At 45.6% G+C, this 17,211-nt stretch overlaps 1 protein-coding gene across 3 annotated transcripts in view; it reads right to left on the bottom strand.

Annotated features, from left to right (window-relative positions):
- Window positions 1–17,211, bottom strand: part of LOC102512851 (histone-arginine methyltransferase CARM1-like) — a 269,788-nt gene that overhangs the window by 9,936 nt on the left and 242,641 nt on the right. For 2 of the 3 annotated variants that reach the window (XR_004319182.1, XR_004319183.1), the window contains exon 13: window positions 12,226–15,281. Coding sequence is in view for 1 of the 3 variants with exons in the window: in XM_032477758.1 (XP_032333649.1) it covers window positions 15,272–15,281 (10 nt within the window). In the remaining 2 variants the exon portion in view is untranslated. Of the gene's footprint in view, window positions 1–11,849; window positions 15,282–17,211 lie in introns of those variants that run through there. The other variant, XM_032477758.1, reaches the window with a different exon arrangement.

Raw genomic sequence — 17,211 nt, 5'->3', positions numbered from 1 at the left:
GGAACCTGAAGGGCTCATCTATGTGAGTGGAGATGACTTTGAGTAAAGGAAGAACTCCATGGTGGAGCCCTGGGCACCAGAGAATCGCGGTTGATCTTTGCCATTTGCTGCCATCTTACTAGGCAACTCCTCTGGTGGGGGGCACATCTTCTAAAATGTAAGGAGAAGCAGCACTGCGGGGAGGGAGTCCTTACTATGCTGTAAGCAATCGCTCTGGGGTTGGAGGAGGAGTGAATACTTCAAGACTGCTCCTGTACCTCCTTTCGTTCAGTGCAAGGCTGGGGCCTGTGTCCCTGTGACACTGGAAGAGGGAATCTGAAGGGTCAGTGACTTCTCCAAGTTACCTGGAGGAGAGGTGAGAGCAGAATTCCATAGGCTTTCCCCTGAAACTCACCTGTATCTTTTTATGAACTCACCCAAGCCTGGCATTTGTGCTACTCTGATACCACCTGCCCCTCTGCTGAAACATGCCTTTTTGAGTCCAGAGGCCAAATTCTTTCAGGAGCCACCAAAAGGTCCCTCATTCTTTCTCAACTCTTCAGGAGGTCCTAAGAATTCCTGTTAAGGAGACATTTCTCAGCCTGGCTTGGAGGAAAGCCCTGCCCTGTGTCCCAGGCCCTCTGACCTTCTCTTGCCTCTTGACACACTTAGTAGAGACAATGCCTAGCGGGGCTGGACTACATAAAACCCTACAAGTCGTTAACCACAGCTATATTAAACCAGTGAGAAGCAATTCCCATACCTGCCTTCAAAGCATGCCAGGCTTCAGAAGTGGCCTGAAAAGGGCCAGCGTGCAGCTGGGCCTGTCATCAGAGGGGGCTGGCCGGGAACAGTCAGCTCCTCACGCTTTACAAATCGTCCCCCAGGAGAAGGTTCTCTGGCTTAACCCGAGGAGGACGATTCATCAGGAGTGGAGAAGGCCATTCCTTAACGGAGAGATGGAATGGAGGCCCAGGAAGGATTTACCAGGAATTAGTAATGGCCAAGCTACTGAAATACCTGGGCTTTGAGAATCCTGAGTTTGGCCTTTCTAAATGACTCCTGAGTTGCATTCTGCCTATTGATCTGCCTGAGCTTTTGCAGCCTGTAAACGATGAGCCTTTTACCGCACCCCATGACTGAAGGGCATGCAACTGTGAGAACAGCTCGTTTCATTTTTTTCGATTTTCACAAAAGACGCTTGGCCCGAGCCCTCTAGGCACCCATCTCAATACATAAATATGCCAATTAAGCTAAATGGAAATCCTGCAGGTTAAAAGCGCCTCATAAAAGACGGAAGCTTTTTCCAAAGCCAGAAAGTTCAGGCACAGAGGAAATGCCAAATCAACAAAAGGGGGTTTGTGCCAAATGGTGATGGTCAAAAAAAAAAAAAAAAAAATCAAGAATTCTGAGATTCAAAAAAGAAAAACATTTTCCCCACCAAAGCAAATAGAGGGAAAAGATCTTGAAGCTGTAAATTCAAGATTCCAAGCAACTGTTGTTGCTGAATTTTTATTTCTTGCCATTTTCCTGGCAGGGGTTGGTGGTGCGGAGTGTGGGAGGGAGGAATCCAGTGCTGGAGCGGAATGGACACCAAGAGTGCCTCAGGTACCCATCAGATGTCACAGTGGTGAGTGTGGGCAAACCAGTGTCCCACATGAGGTGGCCTTGTTACCCAAAGCATGCTTTATCACACTGGTTCCAGCAGCGTATGCATTTGCACCACCAGGGAGCTTGTTAAAAACAGAGACTCTCAGCACCCCACCCCCACCCCAGATTAATTTAGGCAGAATTTGCATTGATGAGACCCCTAGAGGATTCTCCTACATTTCCTCACAGCCCTGGTCTAAGTAAATGGCCAGTATGACAGTAACCACCTAGCCCTGTGAAGCTTAGACTCTTTCTTCCTAATCAATAGGACCCACCGAGTGGGGGTCTGGATCTAGGTAATGGGCTTGGGGAACAGATAAATGGATTTTCATCCATCCTCTGCCAATGTGAGCCTAAGAACCTCAGGAGATGCTCCTGAGTGGACTTAAACTCTCAGCCTCACACTGACACACCTCCAAATCCATGATGATCACCTTCCAACCAAACTGGTATTCCCGGGTCTTCTCCGACTGACCCCTTATTTCAGATCTCAGACAATTGGAGGGTACTGTGAAACAGGTGGGAAGTTGAGACAGCCACAGGATGTAGCAGGTGAAAGGATTTTTGCCTAATGCTCTTGGTAAAGATGTGTTTTGGGCCGAAAATATTGTCTAACCCTCCCAATTCCCACCCCCCCCCCCACTATTACCAAAAAGGGATATAGGCCACAGAGTAAACACCGTCAACATTACCAAAGTCATCTGATTGAGCTACAAGCATCTTCACTCACTCCCTCAGTTGCTTCTCCAGCCCCGTGATAAATACTCAGCGAGTATTATCCATCATCTACTTGACATAACCCGGTGCCCTTGGATGGCTGCCTCTCTCTTCTGCTTTCTTTTCTTGCCACACTTTATAAATAGTCTTCAGTACGGCTTTTATTTCCTTAAGACCTGCTTCGTTTGTCTGCTGTCTGTCTTTATCCCCACGTCTCCACAGAAACAAATCTTGAAAACCCCCTGCATCTTTTAGCCACACCCGAGACAGAGACTCTTGAATGTCTGCTAGGAAGCAGGACTGGAGGAAAACACCTCTTTCTATGGCTTTCATGATACTTACTGCCTTTCATTTGCTCTCTCACCCCCATGACTTCTCTCTCCCTTTGCCGCCTGCATTTCCGCTAATTATCTTCTCCAGGTGCAGAGAACCATCACAGATTTTTTTAGTTTCCCACCTCAGACTGATAATAGCTACTACTTTTGTGTAGATGTGGAGCAGAGCAGGCACTGTGTTGGACACTTCACTTACGTTCTCAGTGACACTCACAACGTATCATCCAGTACTCATTCCCTTTTCAACATTGTAAAATGACTATAACTCAATAAAAAAAGTTTATATATATATATATATATATATATATAAAAGAAGTACTAGCAACTGTTTGAGGTTAACTTCAGAGATGGTTAGTGGGGAGCCCATGACATCCAAAATATGGCCAGCAGGAATCTGTTGCCCTCTGGAGGAATTCAGAATAATGGGTGCTGGAAGGACTGACCCAAACTTGAGGACAGCAGAAGTCCTGTGTGGACGGAGCGCTGAGCGGGAGGGCGGCCGGGTGGCTGAGCCCCATGTGGAGTCAAACAGGAGTCACTGTCAGAACCGCTCCGCTGATGGGATGAAGCTGGGAAGGAAGGCGGCTCCACGAACATGGACACCGAGATAAGGAAGAGACATGAGCCTCAGCTGGGAAGAAACTTGTGTCCAGAAACAAAATCCTACCTGTTTCATCTATAAGCCCCCTAACCTCAAATTACCAATTTTCAAGTAGGTATTATCACAGTTTGGCTCAGCCTGGTGGACACCACTGTGGCCTTTGTCTATGTCCCAAGTTGTCTAGAGACAAAACAGAGAGCATCACGTTGACTTAAGCGCTCAAGCTTTGATTATCAGAGAGACGTGAACGTCAAGCCGGGGTCTACCACACACTCGCTGCGCGGCTCTGTGCAAGTAACAGGTCTGAGCCTCAGTGCTCTCACCTAGAAAGGGGTAATAATGATGCCCAGCTCACTCAGTTGATACGAGGTCCAAAGAGATCACACAAGGGGTATTTTCAGTACAACAGACAGCCTCCCTGAAAGTGGCAGGTTGGAGGCTGGGGAGGGAGGGGAGTCCTTGCTCACAAGGGCTCACAATGGTGGGGGAGGAATGGACTAGACCGTGAACTGGGTAATTGAACCGTTTAGCCATATTTTTCTCACGGGATTCTCACGGGGAAGCATTTGTTGGGAAAAACGTGTGAGGTGACGGATTCTATCTTTAGAGCACAGAACGGCAGAATGATAAAAACGGATGGAGATTGTGGGGAAGCAGATTCCAGCTCATTATAAGTAATAACTTTCTAACAATAAACACTGTCAAACAAGTCTTGACAATGGAGGAGTGAGTTTCCCAACATTGGGATTAAACAAGCCAAGATGCACGGCTGTAAAAAGGCCGGCAGAGGAACGAACAACTGAACTCATGTTGTTTTGCTCCTACCCATCTGCCTGACCTTTATGTCGGAGAGACTCTCAAGGTTCAGGCATCCTCCTCCTCCTCCTCTTTTCTTTCCTTCACTCCCACTGACCACTCTGCCACTTGTCTCTTTGTCTGAGGTCTCGCTTCTGAGCTCCAGACAGGTGGATCCTACTGCTGCCTGAACTTGCACGGCTCCCATGCCCAAAGACCCGAGCAGAACGTATGATCTTCCCCCTGGTCCTCCTCAGTCTCTGAGCACGGACTCAAAGGCATTTCACAGGCAAGTCAGTTTCAAAGGACTTCCCTGCTGGGTTGCGAGGGAAAAGTGAGAGGAGGCACTGTCAGCAGAGGGAGATGTCAGCTAAGAAAAGAATCTCAGAGGCTGTCAATAAGATTTTACATCTATTTTTTTCTTAACTCAAAAAAAGGATTTTAAAATTTGTTATTTTTTGAACTCTGAAAAAAAATGAATGCTGTTTTATAACATCTGACTAGGTATTTTCTATAGTTGGGCGGGTTCTTTCTGTTAATTTGCCTTATGCAGGGGAAACAATAGTTGCCTTTGGGTTTTACCGTGTATAATACTCAGCATCACACACATTTAGGTCGGCCTTCCCCCTGCCACCGTTGCAAAGAGAGGCCACCCCACAGAGCCCGATCGGGTGTGCTAAGTCCAAGTGAGACACGGCCAGAGGAAGACACGCATCACAGGCCAGAGCTCCAGGTCTCGCAAGACGCTCAGTTTGGTTATGTGTGTCACTGCCTCTCATGGTCACAGGCACAATGATCCAGCCCAGCAAGTGTGTAGCCAGCCCCACTCTTGGCTCCATTTTGTCCCCATCATCATTCTATCCAATTAGAGTTTAGAGTATAACCTCCTATACAATTTATCCTTGGAAACCAACTTAAATCCTTTTAGAAAAAGGCAGGATGGAATGAATAGATAGACAGAAAGACAAAGACACTCATGAACAACCACCTCAGAAAAGGGCGATTGATAAACCCTTACTCTTTCCATTGGTTCCACTAACAATTCCCCTCTCTTCGGTTCTCCCTCTAATTCACCTTCCCTTTGCCCTCATCCTCCTCCCCCGCCTTCTGTGTCCCCTCCCTGCCCCTCTCTTATCTCTGAGCCAGCTTCGGGTTCTGGGGGGACAGAAGAGGCTTAGTACCATCTGAAGTTCCCCGAGAAAAAAGCCCCTTCAAGTGTGTTCCAGAAATGCTAGGCCAGTATTAATCTCACTGGCAACTCTTTCTTGTTCCATTCTCTTGTCCATCCCTGGGCTTCATTCTGGAGAGCTCACATCCACCTTGAGTCCCCAGCCTGGCCTGACTTTTCTAGTTTGCTCCAAGAATTTAGATCCATTTTGACTTGAGGTCTTTGGGTACAACTGTGACCAGACAGATGAGTGATGGAGTGAGGGGTGTCTTGAGAAGAGAACTTCCAGAGTACAGGAATTAAGTAACAAGGCTTAGGTACCCATGCCTGCAGTCAGACTCATCACACTTCAGGGATGCCCTTAACCCTCACACCCGCCCATACGCTGACCCGCAAGGGGGAGAATCTTTCTTTTCAACAGTTCAGCTCTCGCTTTCCCACCAGGACAATAGCTTCATACAGGAGTTCATGGGAAACAAAGCCTACTGAATCCATCCACAGGGCAGCTTCATCACGCTCTAAGAAAGAGAACTTTCATTTAGTAAACATGTATTACATGCCTACTGTATGCTGGGAAACCAACAGGCAAATGGAGCAAGGGTGGGGAGTACAAACACAAAAATGTGTTCAAGCCAGTCTGTAAGGCTCTGGGGAAAGCACCATAAAGAAAACATTTCTTCAACAATGGCAAATCAAAATAGCCAGAATGTAGTGAATCCTGATTTTGCTTGACATTCATTAGCCTAATTCTTTCACAATTTATATGGATATGTTATGCATTTCAGCCTCTGAGACAAAAGATAACTATGAGTACCAACACCCCAGGAAACGCAGTTATCATCAATTAAGTCCATCACTGAGTCATCACCAGCCAGGAAAACTGCCGATTCCCAAACCACAGGAAGGGAGAGCAGGTGGGCATTATACAGGGAAACAACGCAGCAGCACGTGGTAGGTACTAGCAGAAGTGAGATCCGGCAACCGTCTCCAAGAATGTGGCCGTAAGAGGAGCTAGACAGAGAAGCTGAAAATATACTACCATTTTCTTTTGGCTTATCTGCAGTTCTGATGTTTTAAAATGAAGTTATGTATTACCTATGTGATAAACAAAAGAAAAAAACAACTTACTTGGGCTGAACAGTTGTCCAAAAATCCTCCACCCTGAACACTGCTACAGGACCTCAGCTGGCCTTGACCCTGCTCCCAGGATCTGTCCATCTTGAATCAGCAATATTTCCATCTCAGCCTCTCTGGGTTTGGCACTGGTAACGCTTATTCTTTTGTGCTTAGCTCTGTGGTCTGCTTTCGATATTCTCTTTTCTAAGAACCTGTCTGTTTGCTCTCCATTTCTAAGCTTAGGCATTAAAATACTTGTTCTGTTCTCTCCTTGGAGCCACCATCACTCCCTAACATATACTGTGACAGTGGACATCAAAGTGCTTTATAAACAGCAAAGCAGTGGACAAATGTTAATTGATGGGATTATAAGTAGCTGTTCTAAATATCTCGAGCTGATTTCCAGTCACCATTCCTGTTATCAAGTTAAACATGAAGTAAAATTGCCCTCCTTGCTTCTGGGATGATGGAGCCATCCAGGCACAATGCTATTATGACAGCTGGGAATCATCTGAAAATGAGCTTCACTTCATTTGGCAGGGCAGATGGTAATTTAAAAAATAGGGTCCTATTTTTTAATGTTAGAATTGATTCACATCCAAGAGGCACACGCCCCCTACTAGGAACAGGGTTCAGATAGGCAGCTGGTGGTGGGACATCAAAGTAGGAGCACGGGGACCCGGTTACGCCATAAACCCTGATGGAGGCATCGCGAGGATGCTCAGCCAAGAGGGAGGCGTTTGCAATACAAGGCCAATTTTGACAGGGAACAGGTGGTGATCTTGGTAGCTGATTGACTTTGGAGGGAGCCAGCCAAGGACCCCCATGTGGGTGCTGGCAGGAGGGCAGAGCCTTCCCAGAAGTACTGGAAAGGATGGGGTGATGGCAAGCAAACACATCGGTGATGATAAAGTTCCATGACAGTCCTGGGAACTTGTATGAGAATTCTCAAGCACAAACGTCACATTTCCTACCTTAGCTCTCCCAGGCATCTTCCACCTCCTCACAGGTCTACCCCATTCAACAGACGCCCCCAGACACAGAAAAACTCACTTTAGACTCCATTTACCATGCCTACTACCTAATAAACTGTTTTCCTAAAAAATGTTTACTGTGAATTTTATAGCTGTTAGGAGAAGCTGCAAAAATCCACTTCTCTCCATGTGGCCAAATTCCTGGCTTTGTAAGTGCAGAATCGTATGTAGGGTATAATACCATTGTGCCAAAAGGTGGAGAGTGGGGAGAGTGCCTGTGTGTTCCCGTCTGTGTGTGCAAGAATGGACAAGAAACTTACATTAGTTTACTTAGCGGGCGTGAACTAGAAGGCCTGGGGACAGGGCTCAGGAGGAGACTCCATGGTACATCCTTTCTATTTTTTGAATTTTGAACCATGTGAATGTATTGACAATTCAAACATTAAATAATTCCCAGCATCATGACCTTCTGTCCCCTTGTTCATACTTGCTGATGACATGAGTTCTCTGACTTCCCACCATCAGTTCTGTTTTGATGGTCATGCTTTCTGAAGACTCAGCACTGTCGTTGACTGCCATCAAGTACATAGAACTTTTCCAATTCTGTAAAGACAAGACTTACCTCCTTCTTTTTCTTTTTGTCCATGTCTCTCCTGGGTACACAGTTAACGCTGACTTTAAACAGAGATTCTAATAGACAGAAGTTTGTCCTCAAGGTCATCGCGCAGACAGTTGTACATTCCCAGCCGTGGGGCTAAGGTTTGGGAAGAGACTCCAGCCCACGTGGAGTCCATAGCAACCAAGGTGGGGCCCAGGCCAACCAAAATTGGAGGAAAGGAGGTGCTGGACATATCAAGGCAGAGATTCGGATACAGGGACCCAGATCTCCCCATATTTCTGCTACTCTTCCCATCACGACTCCTGGGAAGAGCTGTCTAGATACACTTTCTCCACTTCGTCATTAAACCCTTCACTCCCCTGAAATGGCTCTTCTCAAGGCCACTGATAACTTCCATGTTCCTTATTTCAATGGTCTGTTTCCATCGTATTTGACCTCACAGCCACATTTGACACAAAACTGTTCATCCCTCCTCCTGGAAGCAATTTCTTCTTTCATTCCCTGTCATTCGTTCCTCTTACATGATTGGGCAGATGACTCAGGTGCTCTGGCTGACCCCTTCTGCTCTGTCCAACTTTTACACATTAGCATTCTCTGCTCTTGGCTCTCCTCTCTTCTCTACACAGTCTTCCAAGGGACCTTGTCTGACCACAGTGCTCTCCGTTCTGTGGCTCCCCAACCCCGACCTCCATATTCAGCTACTCCTGACTTCCAGATGCCCACGTTTAACTGCCAGCTCTTAACTCCACTTGGACACAGGCAGCCGTGTCCAACCCCACACGCCCACAATAGAACTCTCCATTCCCCTCCAAACCTGTTCCTCCCCTAGCCTTCTCCATCTTAGGAAACAGCCCTGAATGGTTCACACCAAAAACTTAGGAGTTCACCTAGATTCTTTTCCTTTCCGACTGACAGTCTCTTGCAAGTTCTGTTACTCTGCCTCCAAAATAGATCCTTAATCTGGTCACTTCTCCGCATCTTCACTACTAAAACCCGAGCCTTAATACCTCACCACTCGTTGGTTCTACGGAAACAGCCTCCTAACTGATTTCCCTTATTTCCATTCTTGCCCACAAAACAGTCTGCTTGTTGAAAGCAACCAAAGCGAACCAGGACACGGGATAAATCCAATCACATCACCCCTCTGTGCCACCCCTTCCAACTGCCATAATCTCTACCTGAGTTCTTTTCTCTCAGTCTTCCTGTGGCCCCTTCCTCACCAGCCCAGCACTTAGCACCTGGGTGAGGGCTCTCTGAGCACTAAGCTGTGACCCCTCAAGGCACCCTGTAGCCTATCTCCCAGTTTTATATTTGTCACAGCACTCTGCCTATTCTAACATTTTATATTTTATTTGCTTATAAGTTTACTGTTTATGCTCCTCCCACTTGAGGAGTGGCACCCAGAGACCACCTGCAGCTCCAACTCCTGCCCTAGCCCGCATCAACTTCTTTAACTGACCACTAGGGCTAACGAGGTCCACACGCCCACTCCTCAAGTGTAGCATCACTCAGTGGGCCTGGCCAGGCAATTCCAATTGCCCAGAACAGCCCTCCACAGGTTGTGCCAAACTGCAAAACCCCAATTTGCCGGTCTCCACACACATGCAAACCTGGCATAGATTCTAAAGCTCATGGTGTTTAACTTCTCCATTTTTGAAAGAATATAGCCCTGGAGTGTTTATTTTGATGAACACATTCTTTCTTTCTAATTTCTATGTATGGGGGAGGGTGTAGCTCAAGTTGTAAAGCACATTCTTGGCATACACAAGGTCCCAAGTTCAATCCCTAGTACCGCCTCTAAAAATAAGTCAATAAACCTAACTACCTCCCCACACACAAAAAAAAAAATTAAAAAAAATCATTTCTAGGTATTTCCTAAGACCTGGGGAACAGTGCCAGCAGCCTGTGGTGTTTCTGAGGGGTAACTACTTCTGTTGTGTTCCTCAGGGGATCTCTATCCTGGTAACTTACAGGTAAGTGGGATTTCCATATTACTTCACTTATATTAATATAACAAGGATGAATTATGTTTTAATGGAGACAATATATTGCAAATATTAAGCTAGAGTATTTCTATTTTTTCCCTCAATCACCATCCTTTAGTTCATCCTTTATATAGGCTTCTTGATCCAGGGCAAGAGAGGGTGAATAAATGAATGAGATGACTTCCTAAGCAAGACAATATGTTTAAAATTAGGCTATGAGCAGAAAGTGGGTTTTTCTAAGTTCCTTTCAGATATAAGTGACCCAGGGACGAGTTCCTTCTGTCAAGGAGCTAAGATGCCACTCTGTAGTAGACAGGTAGATCTTGAGACTGCTGCCCTGAGGGAGGGGAATGTGATTATGATGCAGGGGAGGGAATGAACAGCCACCCCTTCTGCCCCATGGAATTACGGGTTCCTGAGGGGAGAGAGACTGGTAGATGGGGGTGGTCGGCATGCGCCCCTTTTCCTCTTATAACTGGAAGCACAGAAGCTTTAGGAGGGATACTGACATGGGCCTGGGAAGAGAAGTCAGTGAGAATCCATTCTCTACGGTAATGTAACATGATAATAGCTGTATTTAATGGTGTAGGCACTGTGCTAGGTGCTTTATCTGTATCACTGCACTCAATCCCCCAAGAACCCTATTGCTATGACTTCATTTTAGCAGGTAAGGAAACTGAATCTCAGAGAAGGCAGGTGACTGGCCAAAGGTTACATACCTTGTAAGTGACAGAATCAGGGCGTGAACCCAGGGATACTCTAATTAAAGAGCCCTCATCCTGAACTACTGTGCTGTCACATCACTTTCAGTGATAGTTGGTGTAGGAGTTCGTTCACCTGCCTGCCTAGAGCTGCTGCCTCCTTGAGTTCCTCCTCCACACTGTCCCCAGAGAAACCCATTTATGAGACAGATCTGACTGTGCCACTCCACATAAGAATCATGGAATGGCTCCTGGTTCCCTGTCTACAGGGAGAAGCCCAAAGTCACCATGGCATATATATATTTGGAGAGGACCCACTGAATGGAACCCAGGATGAACACCTGTACAGAGAGCAATTCCCCTCTTCATTGTCTAATTTCTTCCCTGTCCCCTCAGACAAGCTCGTGCATGCAGTCAGCATGACTTAAGACAATGTCGCTCTTCCCCACAGACAGATACTCACAGCTGAGGAAGGCACCACACTTCACCTCTAGGGCCAGTGTGTGTGATAAGTGCAGTTGCAAAGGATCCTGTACGCAGGGTGTTTGAGGTTTATGTTCTGTGGTCACTGTCTTCAGATCCTTAATACTTTTACCTCTCAATCTGTTTTGTAAGTGGAGTATGCTGGGACTACAGCATGCACCTGCGGCTCATGGCCCCGGCTCACAGGTGGTCCTGCCTTCCCGCCACCTATCTCGGATGAATTCTCATGCATGCGCTAAGCCCCAGGCTCTGCCTGGCCTCCCCTCCCTGCCTCTGCCCCTTTGACTACTGCAGGATCAAGTGAGGGTGGCCCAACTCCTGCTGTTACACTCTGCTCCCAGGGGGTGACTGGCAGGGCACAGGTAGAGCTGGAATCAGGCACGTGTCCTGCTGCGTCTCGGGCTGGGGAAGAGCAATGCTATCTCCCGCTCAGAGACTGAGCTCGGTGGGGAAATCCATGAGGCCCTCCCACCCACTCTCAATCTAGGTGCCAGGAAGCTGCAGTCTCTTGGGGGTCACCTGTCTACAGGGGTTGGGACACGAGGCTCATAAAAGGGGAGAATGATTTATCTATCCAGGTTGGGTCTCTGCATCTCCTTTTTGCACTGGGTGGTAAAATTATGTAGCCTGCTCTGTCTACGGCTCTCTGATGTGTATCTTTAAATACTGTGGAAATGTCAAGTCATAATAAAAATGTGACATTAATGTTACTTCCAAGGGTGCTGAGTGCAAGACACTAACAATGTGATAAGTCTGGGCTTTTGCATTGACCTATGTTAATGTGTGATTTCATGCTATTTTGCATGGCAAGGGAAATTTCTCAGAATTTATTTGATTGCTAGATCAATGTGAAAATGCATTATCTGCCTGCCTTGAGCATGGCCAACTGTTGACCTCTCCAATTAAGTAGACTTGAGAATGAAAATTCAATTACAATGAACAAACGTTTCTTGAACACTTTCTATAAGCCGGGTCCTATGCCAGGCCCCGTGGGGAATATGCAGATTTGTGAGATGCGTGCCTATCTCTGGAGTACTTGCGAGCAAGTGGGAAGAGGGAGAGAGACATGCACAGATGACTACGGAGTAACACACCATCTTACCTTATGAGCGCAGAGGAGATGAAACTGGTCGTGTAGCTGGCCGCTTTGTAGGCAGCCCCTCATAAGCAGGTGATACTGGCTCCTTGTTTTATGTCCATTCTCCTTCTTGGGGAACAGAACTTGACTTTTTTTCAGGGTTCATCCCTTGGGAAAGATGAGTCTCTCTCCAGCTCAGTGATAAATCTTGATCAGCTGCTCTGTGGTAATCTCATGTCTTTTGTAAATGATTGGCTTAGACGTGGGCATGTGACTCAGGTCTGGCCACTGAAGCAGGAAGGCACAACTGTGTGTTGCTTTTGGAAAGGCTTTCTTGTAGTAGAGAGCTTGGTGGTTAAGGGCACAGACTTCAGAGCAGAATGCCTGGATTATAATCCTGGTGCTGCCACTTACTAGCTGCATGTCATCAGGAAAGTTACTTCTCTTTCTGCCTCCATTTCCTCATCTGTTAAATGGGGTTAATAATAATACATACCTAATAGGGTTGTTGTAAGGATCAAAATTAGTTAATGTTCATAAGGGGCTTAGAACAGTTCCTGGCACACAGTAAGTGTTATGTAAGTGTTAACTATCATTATCATTAAGAGGAGGCACCGGAAGTGATAGCCTCTTTTATGACCCTGGACATCCTGTGTGTATAGATGTGACTCCTCTAACTTCCACGGTCACCTTGTGCTTCTAAGGAGGGTTATGCTATGAGGAAGGACGGCAGAGCAAAAGGAAGGAAGAATCTCAGTCCCTGATGAAATCAGCAATCCTGGAGTCCACTCTACCTCTGGACTCATTGTGCTGTGATACGATAGATTTACTGTGGAACATACTTTCAGTCAGGGTCTTGTGTCACTGGCTGTCAAAAACATAATTTTACCTCTACAGCAACTTTCTGGTGTACTTCCTGGAGCTCCTCAGCCTCGCGACTTCCAAGTCCCACAGTTGACCTGGGTGCAGAGCCCGAGGTGGAGGCTGCTGCCCAGCAGCTCCTGACATCAGCTCCTGACCAACTTGCTATGACTCCCCAGGGCTTTGGCCTTGTCTTAATCACGATGTGATAGCTTCATGAATGATGAGTTTTCCAAGGTTTCCCTAAATTCTCAATCTCTTCTTGATATTCACAGGGGACATGTTTGAGGTCACTTTCAAATCTGCAAATACTATTATAATGTAATTTCCCCACAAAACACAGTAAATTAACGCTTAATACGTCATCCCCATTGGTTCCAAATAATTCGATAGAGACAAGACTGGAATAAGTAGTAAAGTTACTAAATCTCTCCATTAAAATAAGCTCTACCCTGCATCATTTGTTTATTAACACTTACTAAGAACTTACTTAAATTTCTAGAAATGAAGTGAAGATGATGAAAACCAATTTTTAAGGACTACCTCGGGATAGCTATCGATTACATGGCGGTGCATCCTCTGAGCTACTGACAGAAAGACACTCACTTCCTCACACCCATCCCGTAGCATGTATCTGTAGCAAATCTGTGCTTCAGCAAAATGACAAACTCACAACTACTACAGATCTCCAGGACTGTTCAAAGACTGAGAACATTAATTTTTCGAATCATTAAAAGTCATGGGCTCATCTCTTGTGCCCACTTCTATAGACTGATAATGGCTTCCAAGAGCATCAGGCCAAGAAGGGCAGTGAGACCACATGAGGGATGAGCGGGAAAGAGTGCAGGAACCGACTGTGAATGTCTGCCCTGGGTGTGGGTGGAGGCAGCGGCAGCAGCTGGACTGTGCTTCTATAATCCAAGGTTTACACCATGTCCACCTCCCATTCTTGGAAGGCAATTAGAGCATTGTCAGGCCTGATTCCATAATTCCAATGACTCTTAAGTTCAGGATAAATTTATTTAGCAATGTACAGCTATCGAGCACCTTCCATGCACTAGGTGTACTCTTAGGTGCTGTGGAACATTATTAGGTGAACTGACCTCAGTCAGATCCAACCCACAAAGAGCTAGTTAACAGAAGAGAAAGATAGGTGTGTGTTCAGGGTATGGAGTGATAAAATGCAGCAAGAAAGGGTTCGGTAAGGAAAGGTGGTTTTAGAGAGTGTGGAAGGGGGCCAGCAGGGCACCTGGAGAGGGTGTGTTGTGAGGCGGCTTTGCGGCGATGTAAGGCTGCTGGAGCAGCTGGAGGGAGGATTTAAACTGAGCGGACAGGAGCCGAAGCCCCCGAGTGGAGGGTGACGGTGGTGGGCGACTGGCTGGCGGAGGGGCTGGGCGGCTGGTCTTCACCCCAGTTTCCCTCACGGAGCGAGCAGGCTGCTTGTTGGCCTTCATTAGCTCGTCAAGGCTGACGTGACATCAGTTTTCATAAGGGTTGGGGGCCAGAGCGAAACCCACTCTTTGGAAAGACCATTTTCATCACCCTGTGAAGTGTGACATGTAACAAATGTCTTAAAGTAAAGGAGAGGCCTCCCCGGTGTCTCACGCTGTACGTTTTCACTGTGAGCCTATGAGGGCTGACAAAGGTTCCATCTTCATTTTCTTAACTACATACAGAGTCATCAAATACTGCCAATGAAGAACATTCCTGACATCACACGAAGAAGGCAAAAATTCTTTAACACGTTGCTGAACTAGGCACTAGCTGTTGATGTGCTGAAAATATTTGCAAAAACAGATGAAAACTGCTAATAGATCGCCCCTAACATGCTCTTATGTCATGTCATACATATGCATACATATAAACATGAGGTAGGATTCTGTTAAATTTTTTTTAAATACTTCAACAATTAAAGCAGTGCTGTTGGCTGTTTACTAATTAAAAAAAAAAAAGATAGCAAAAAAGAAAAGTATTCTTCAGTTACATGCAGAAAGCTGTAAGGAGCCAGTCCAGATAAAAAAGCACCAAGAAATAGATTGGTCAGTAAAATTAGGATGCACATTTTAACATTAGGGGGAAAAGGGAATTTAAATAAACCTCAACATCCTTGTAAAATTTAGAACACGTGTTTGGAACATGAAGGATGAACTTGCATGTCATGGGACTTTTCAGGCCTTCATGTACTTATGGCTTGGCATGTCACTATCTTCTAAGCAAACCTAAAACAGAGAAGGTGATACTGTGACACTGAGAAGTTCCACCAGATCCAAAGCCAGAGTTCACTCCTTCCCTCTCCGCCCCCTCCCACTCCCAGGCCCTTCCCTGGAGTTTTTATGGGCAGCCTTAGATCTATATTTACCCACTATATTTAGGAAGTTTGATTATGCATAGCCTAAATTCAGATCTGAGATGATGATCCAGATTTGTGTTCACTAAAAAAACTTTTTCTTCTTTTACAGGCTTATAGCAAAGACTAAGCGCCCACTGACTTATTTGTCTCTCTCCTGCTATGCAGTACGTTCGTTTTGCTTCAGGCCCTTGCCCTTGCTGTTCCCCTGCAGAAGGCTCTGCGTGCATGTGCACGTCTGCCCAGGCGGGTTCCTTCCTGACATCTAAGTCTCCACTCTTCCGAGAGGCCTGGAAGAGAAGATCACCTGCCGTACGTAACACCCACCTCCAGTGCCTGGCTTTGCCCCTGTCCGGCACACCTCTATGTGTTCGCCGGTTCTCTGCTACCCCTTTTTTCATTCTTGTAAGTTTTATATAATTAAAATATTTTATAGATACAGTAAAGTCCACCATTTTTAGTGTGCAGTTCTGTAAGTTGTGACAAACGCATAAAGACATAACGCCGCCGCCACAATCAAGATGCGGAGAAGTCGTGGCGCCTTGCAAAGGTTCCCATGCTCTCTTTCCAGCCAGCCGCTCCCCACCCCAGCTCTGATCTGCTTTCTGCATCCAGTGTTGCCTTTGGCAGAATGTCAGAGAAATGGAATCATAGAGTCTGTAGCCTTTTGAGTCTGGCTTTGATCACTCGGCATAATGTATTTGAGACTCAACTGTATTATTCTATGCATCCATCCTTTCTTTTGATGGTTGAAAATTACTCCAGTGTATGGAAGGACCAGTTTGGTTATTCATTCTCCATGTGAAAGACATGATAGTTATTTCCAGTTTTTGGTGATTATAAAAAAAGCTACAGCAAACATTCAAATGCAGTTTTCATTTCACTTGTATAAACACCTAGGAGTGGGACTGCCGGGTGATGTGGTTAAGTGAATGTCTACCTGCATAAGAAGCTGTCCAACTGCTTTCCAAAGCGGCTGTACCATTCTGCATTCCGACCAGCAATGAATGAGAGTTCCAGGAGCTGCACATCTTCCTCAGCACTTGGTACTGTCAGAATTTTTATTTTAGCCATTCTAATAGGTGCGCAGTGGTATGTCTGTGGTTTTAACTTGCGTTTTCCCTAATAACTAGTGATTTTGAACACTTCTTATGTGCTTATTTTTTCTTTGATGAAGTATCTGTTCAAATCTTTTGTTCAATCTTTTCAAATCTTTTGTTCTTTAAAAAAGTCATGATTTTCTTACTGTTTTTCTTATTATCTTTGAGAGTATTATATCACACTTTCTTTATATATTCTGGATACTAGGTTTTTCTCCAGATATATGATTTCCAAATATTTTCACTCAGCTTGTGACATCTTTTCATTCATTTTTAAAACTATGATAAAGTACAACTGATCATTTTTTTCTTTTTATGATCTGTGTTTCTGGTATCACATCTGAGAAACTGTTGTCTAATGAAGGTCACAAATACTTTCTTCTATGTTTACATTTTAATAGATGATCCCTTTTGAGTTAATTTTGAGATGGTGTGAGGTATGGAAGGAAGTTAGCTGCTACTGATATCCAGTCATTTCAGCATCACTTTCAAAAGGCTGTCACTTCTCCACTGAGTGTGCAACTTAGTTGAAGACTGACTCACATACAGTTCGGCGCTGTTTCTGACCTCTATTCTATTCCATTCATCTACATGCCACCCTTCCATCAGCACTGCACTGTCTTGATTACTGCAGCTTTACAGTAATTCTTGAAATCAGGGAGACATTACTCTGTTTATCGTTTTCAGAAATGTTACAACTAC

Source organism: Camelus ferus, chromosome 4, assembly GCF_009834535.1.
Source record: "Camelus ferus isolate YT-003-E chromosome 4, BCGSAC_Cfer_1.0, whole genome shotgun sequence".
NCBI classification, from domain to species: domain Eukaryota; kingdom Metazoa; phylum Chordata; class Mammalia; order Artiodactyla; family Camelidae; genus Camelus; species Camelus ferus.
This window is presented reverse-complemented; position numbering and strand designations above follow the sequence as displayed.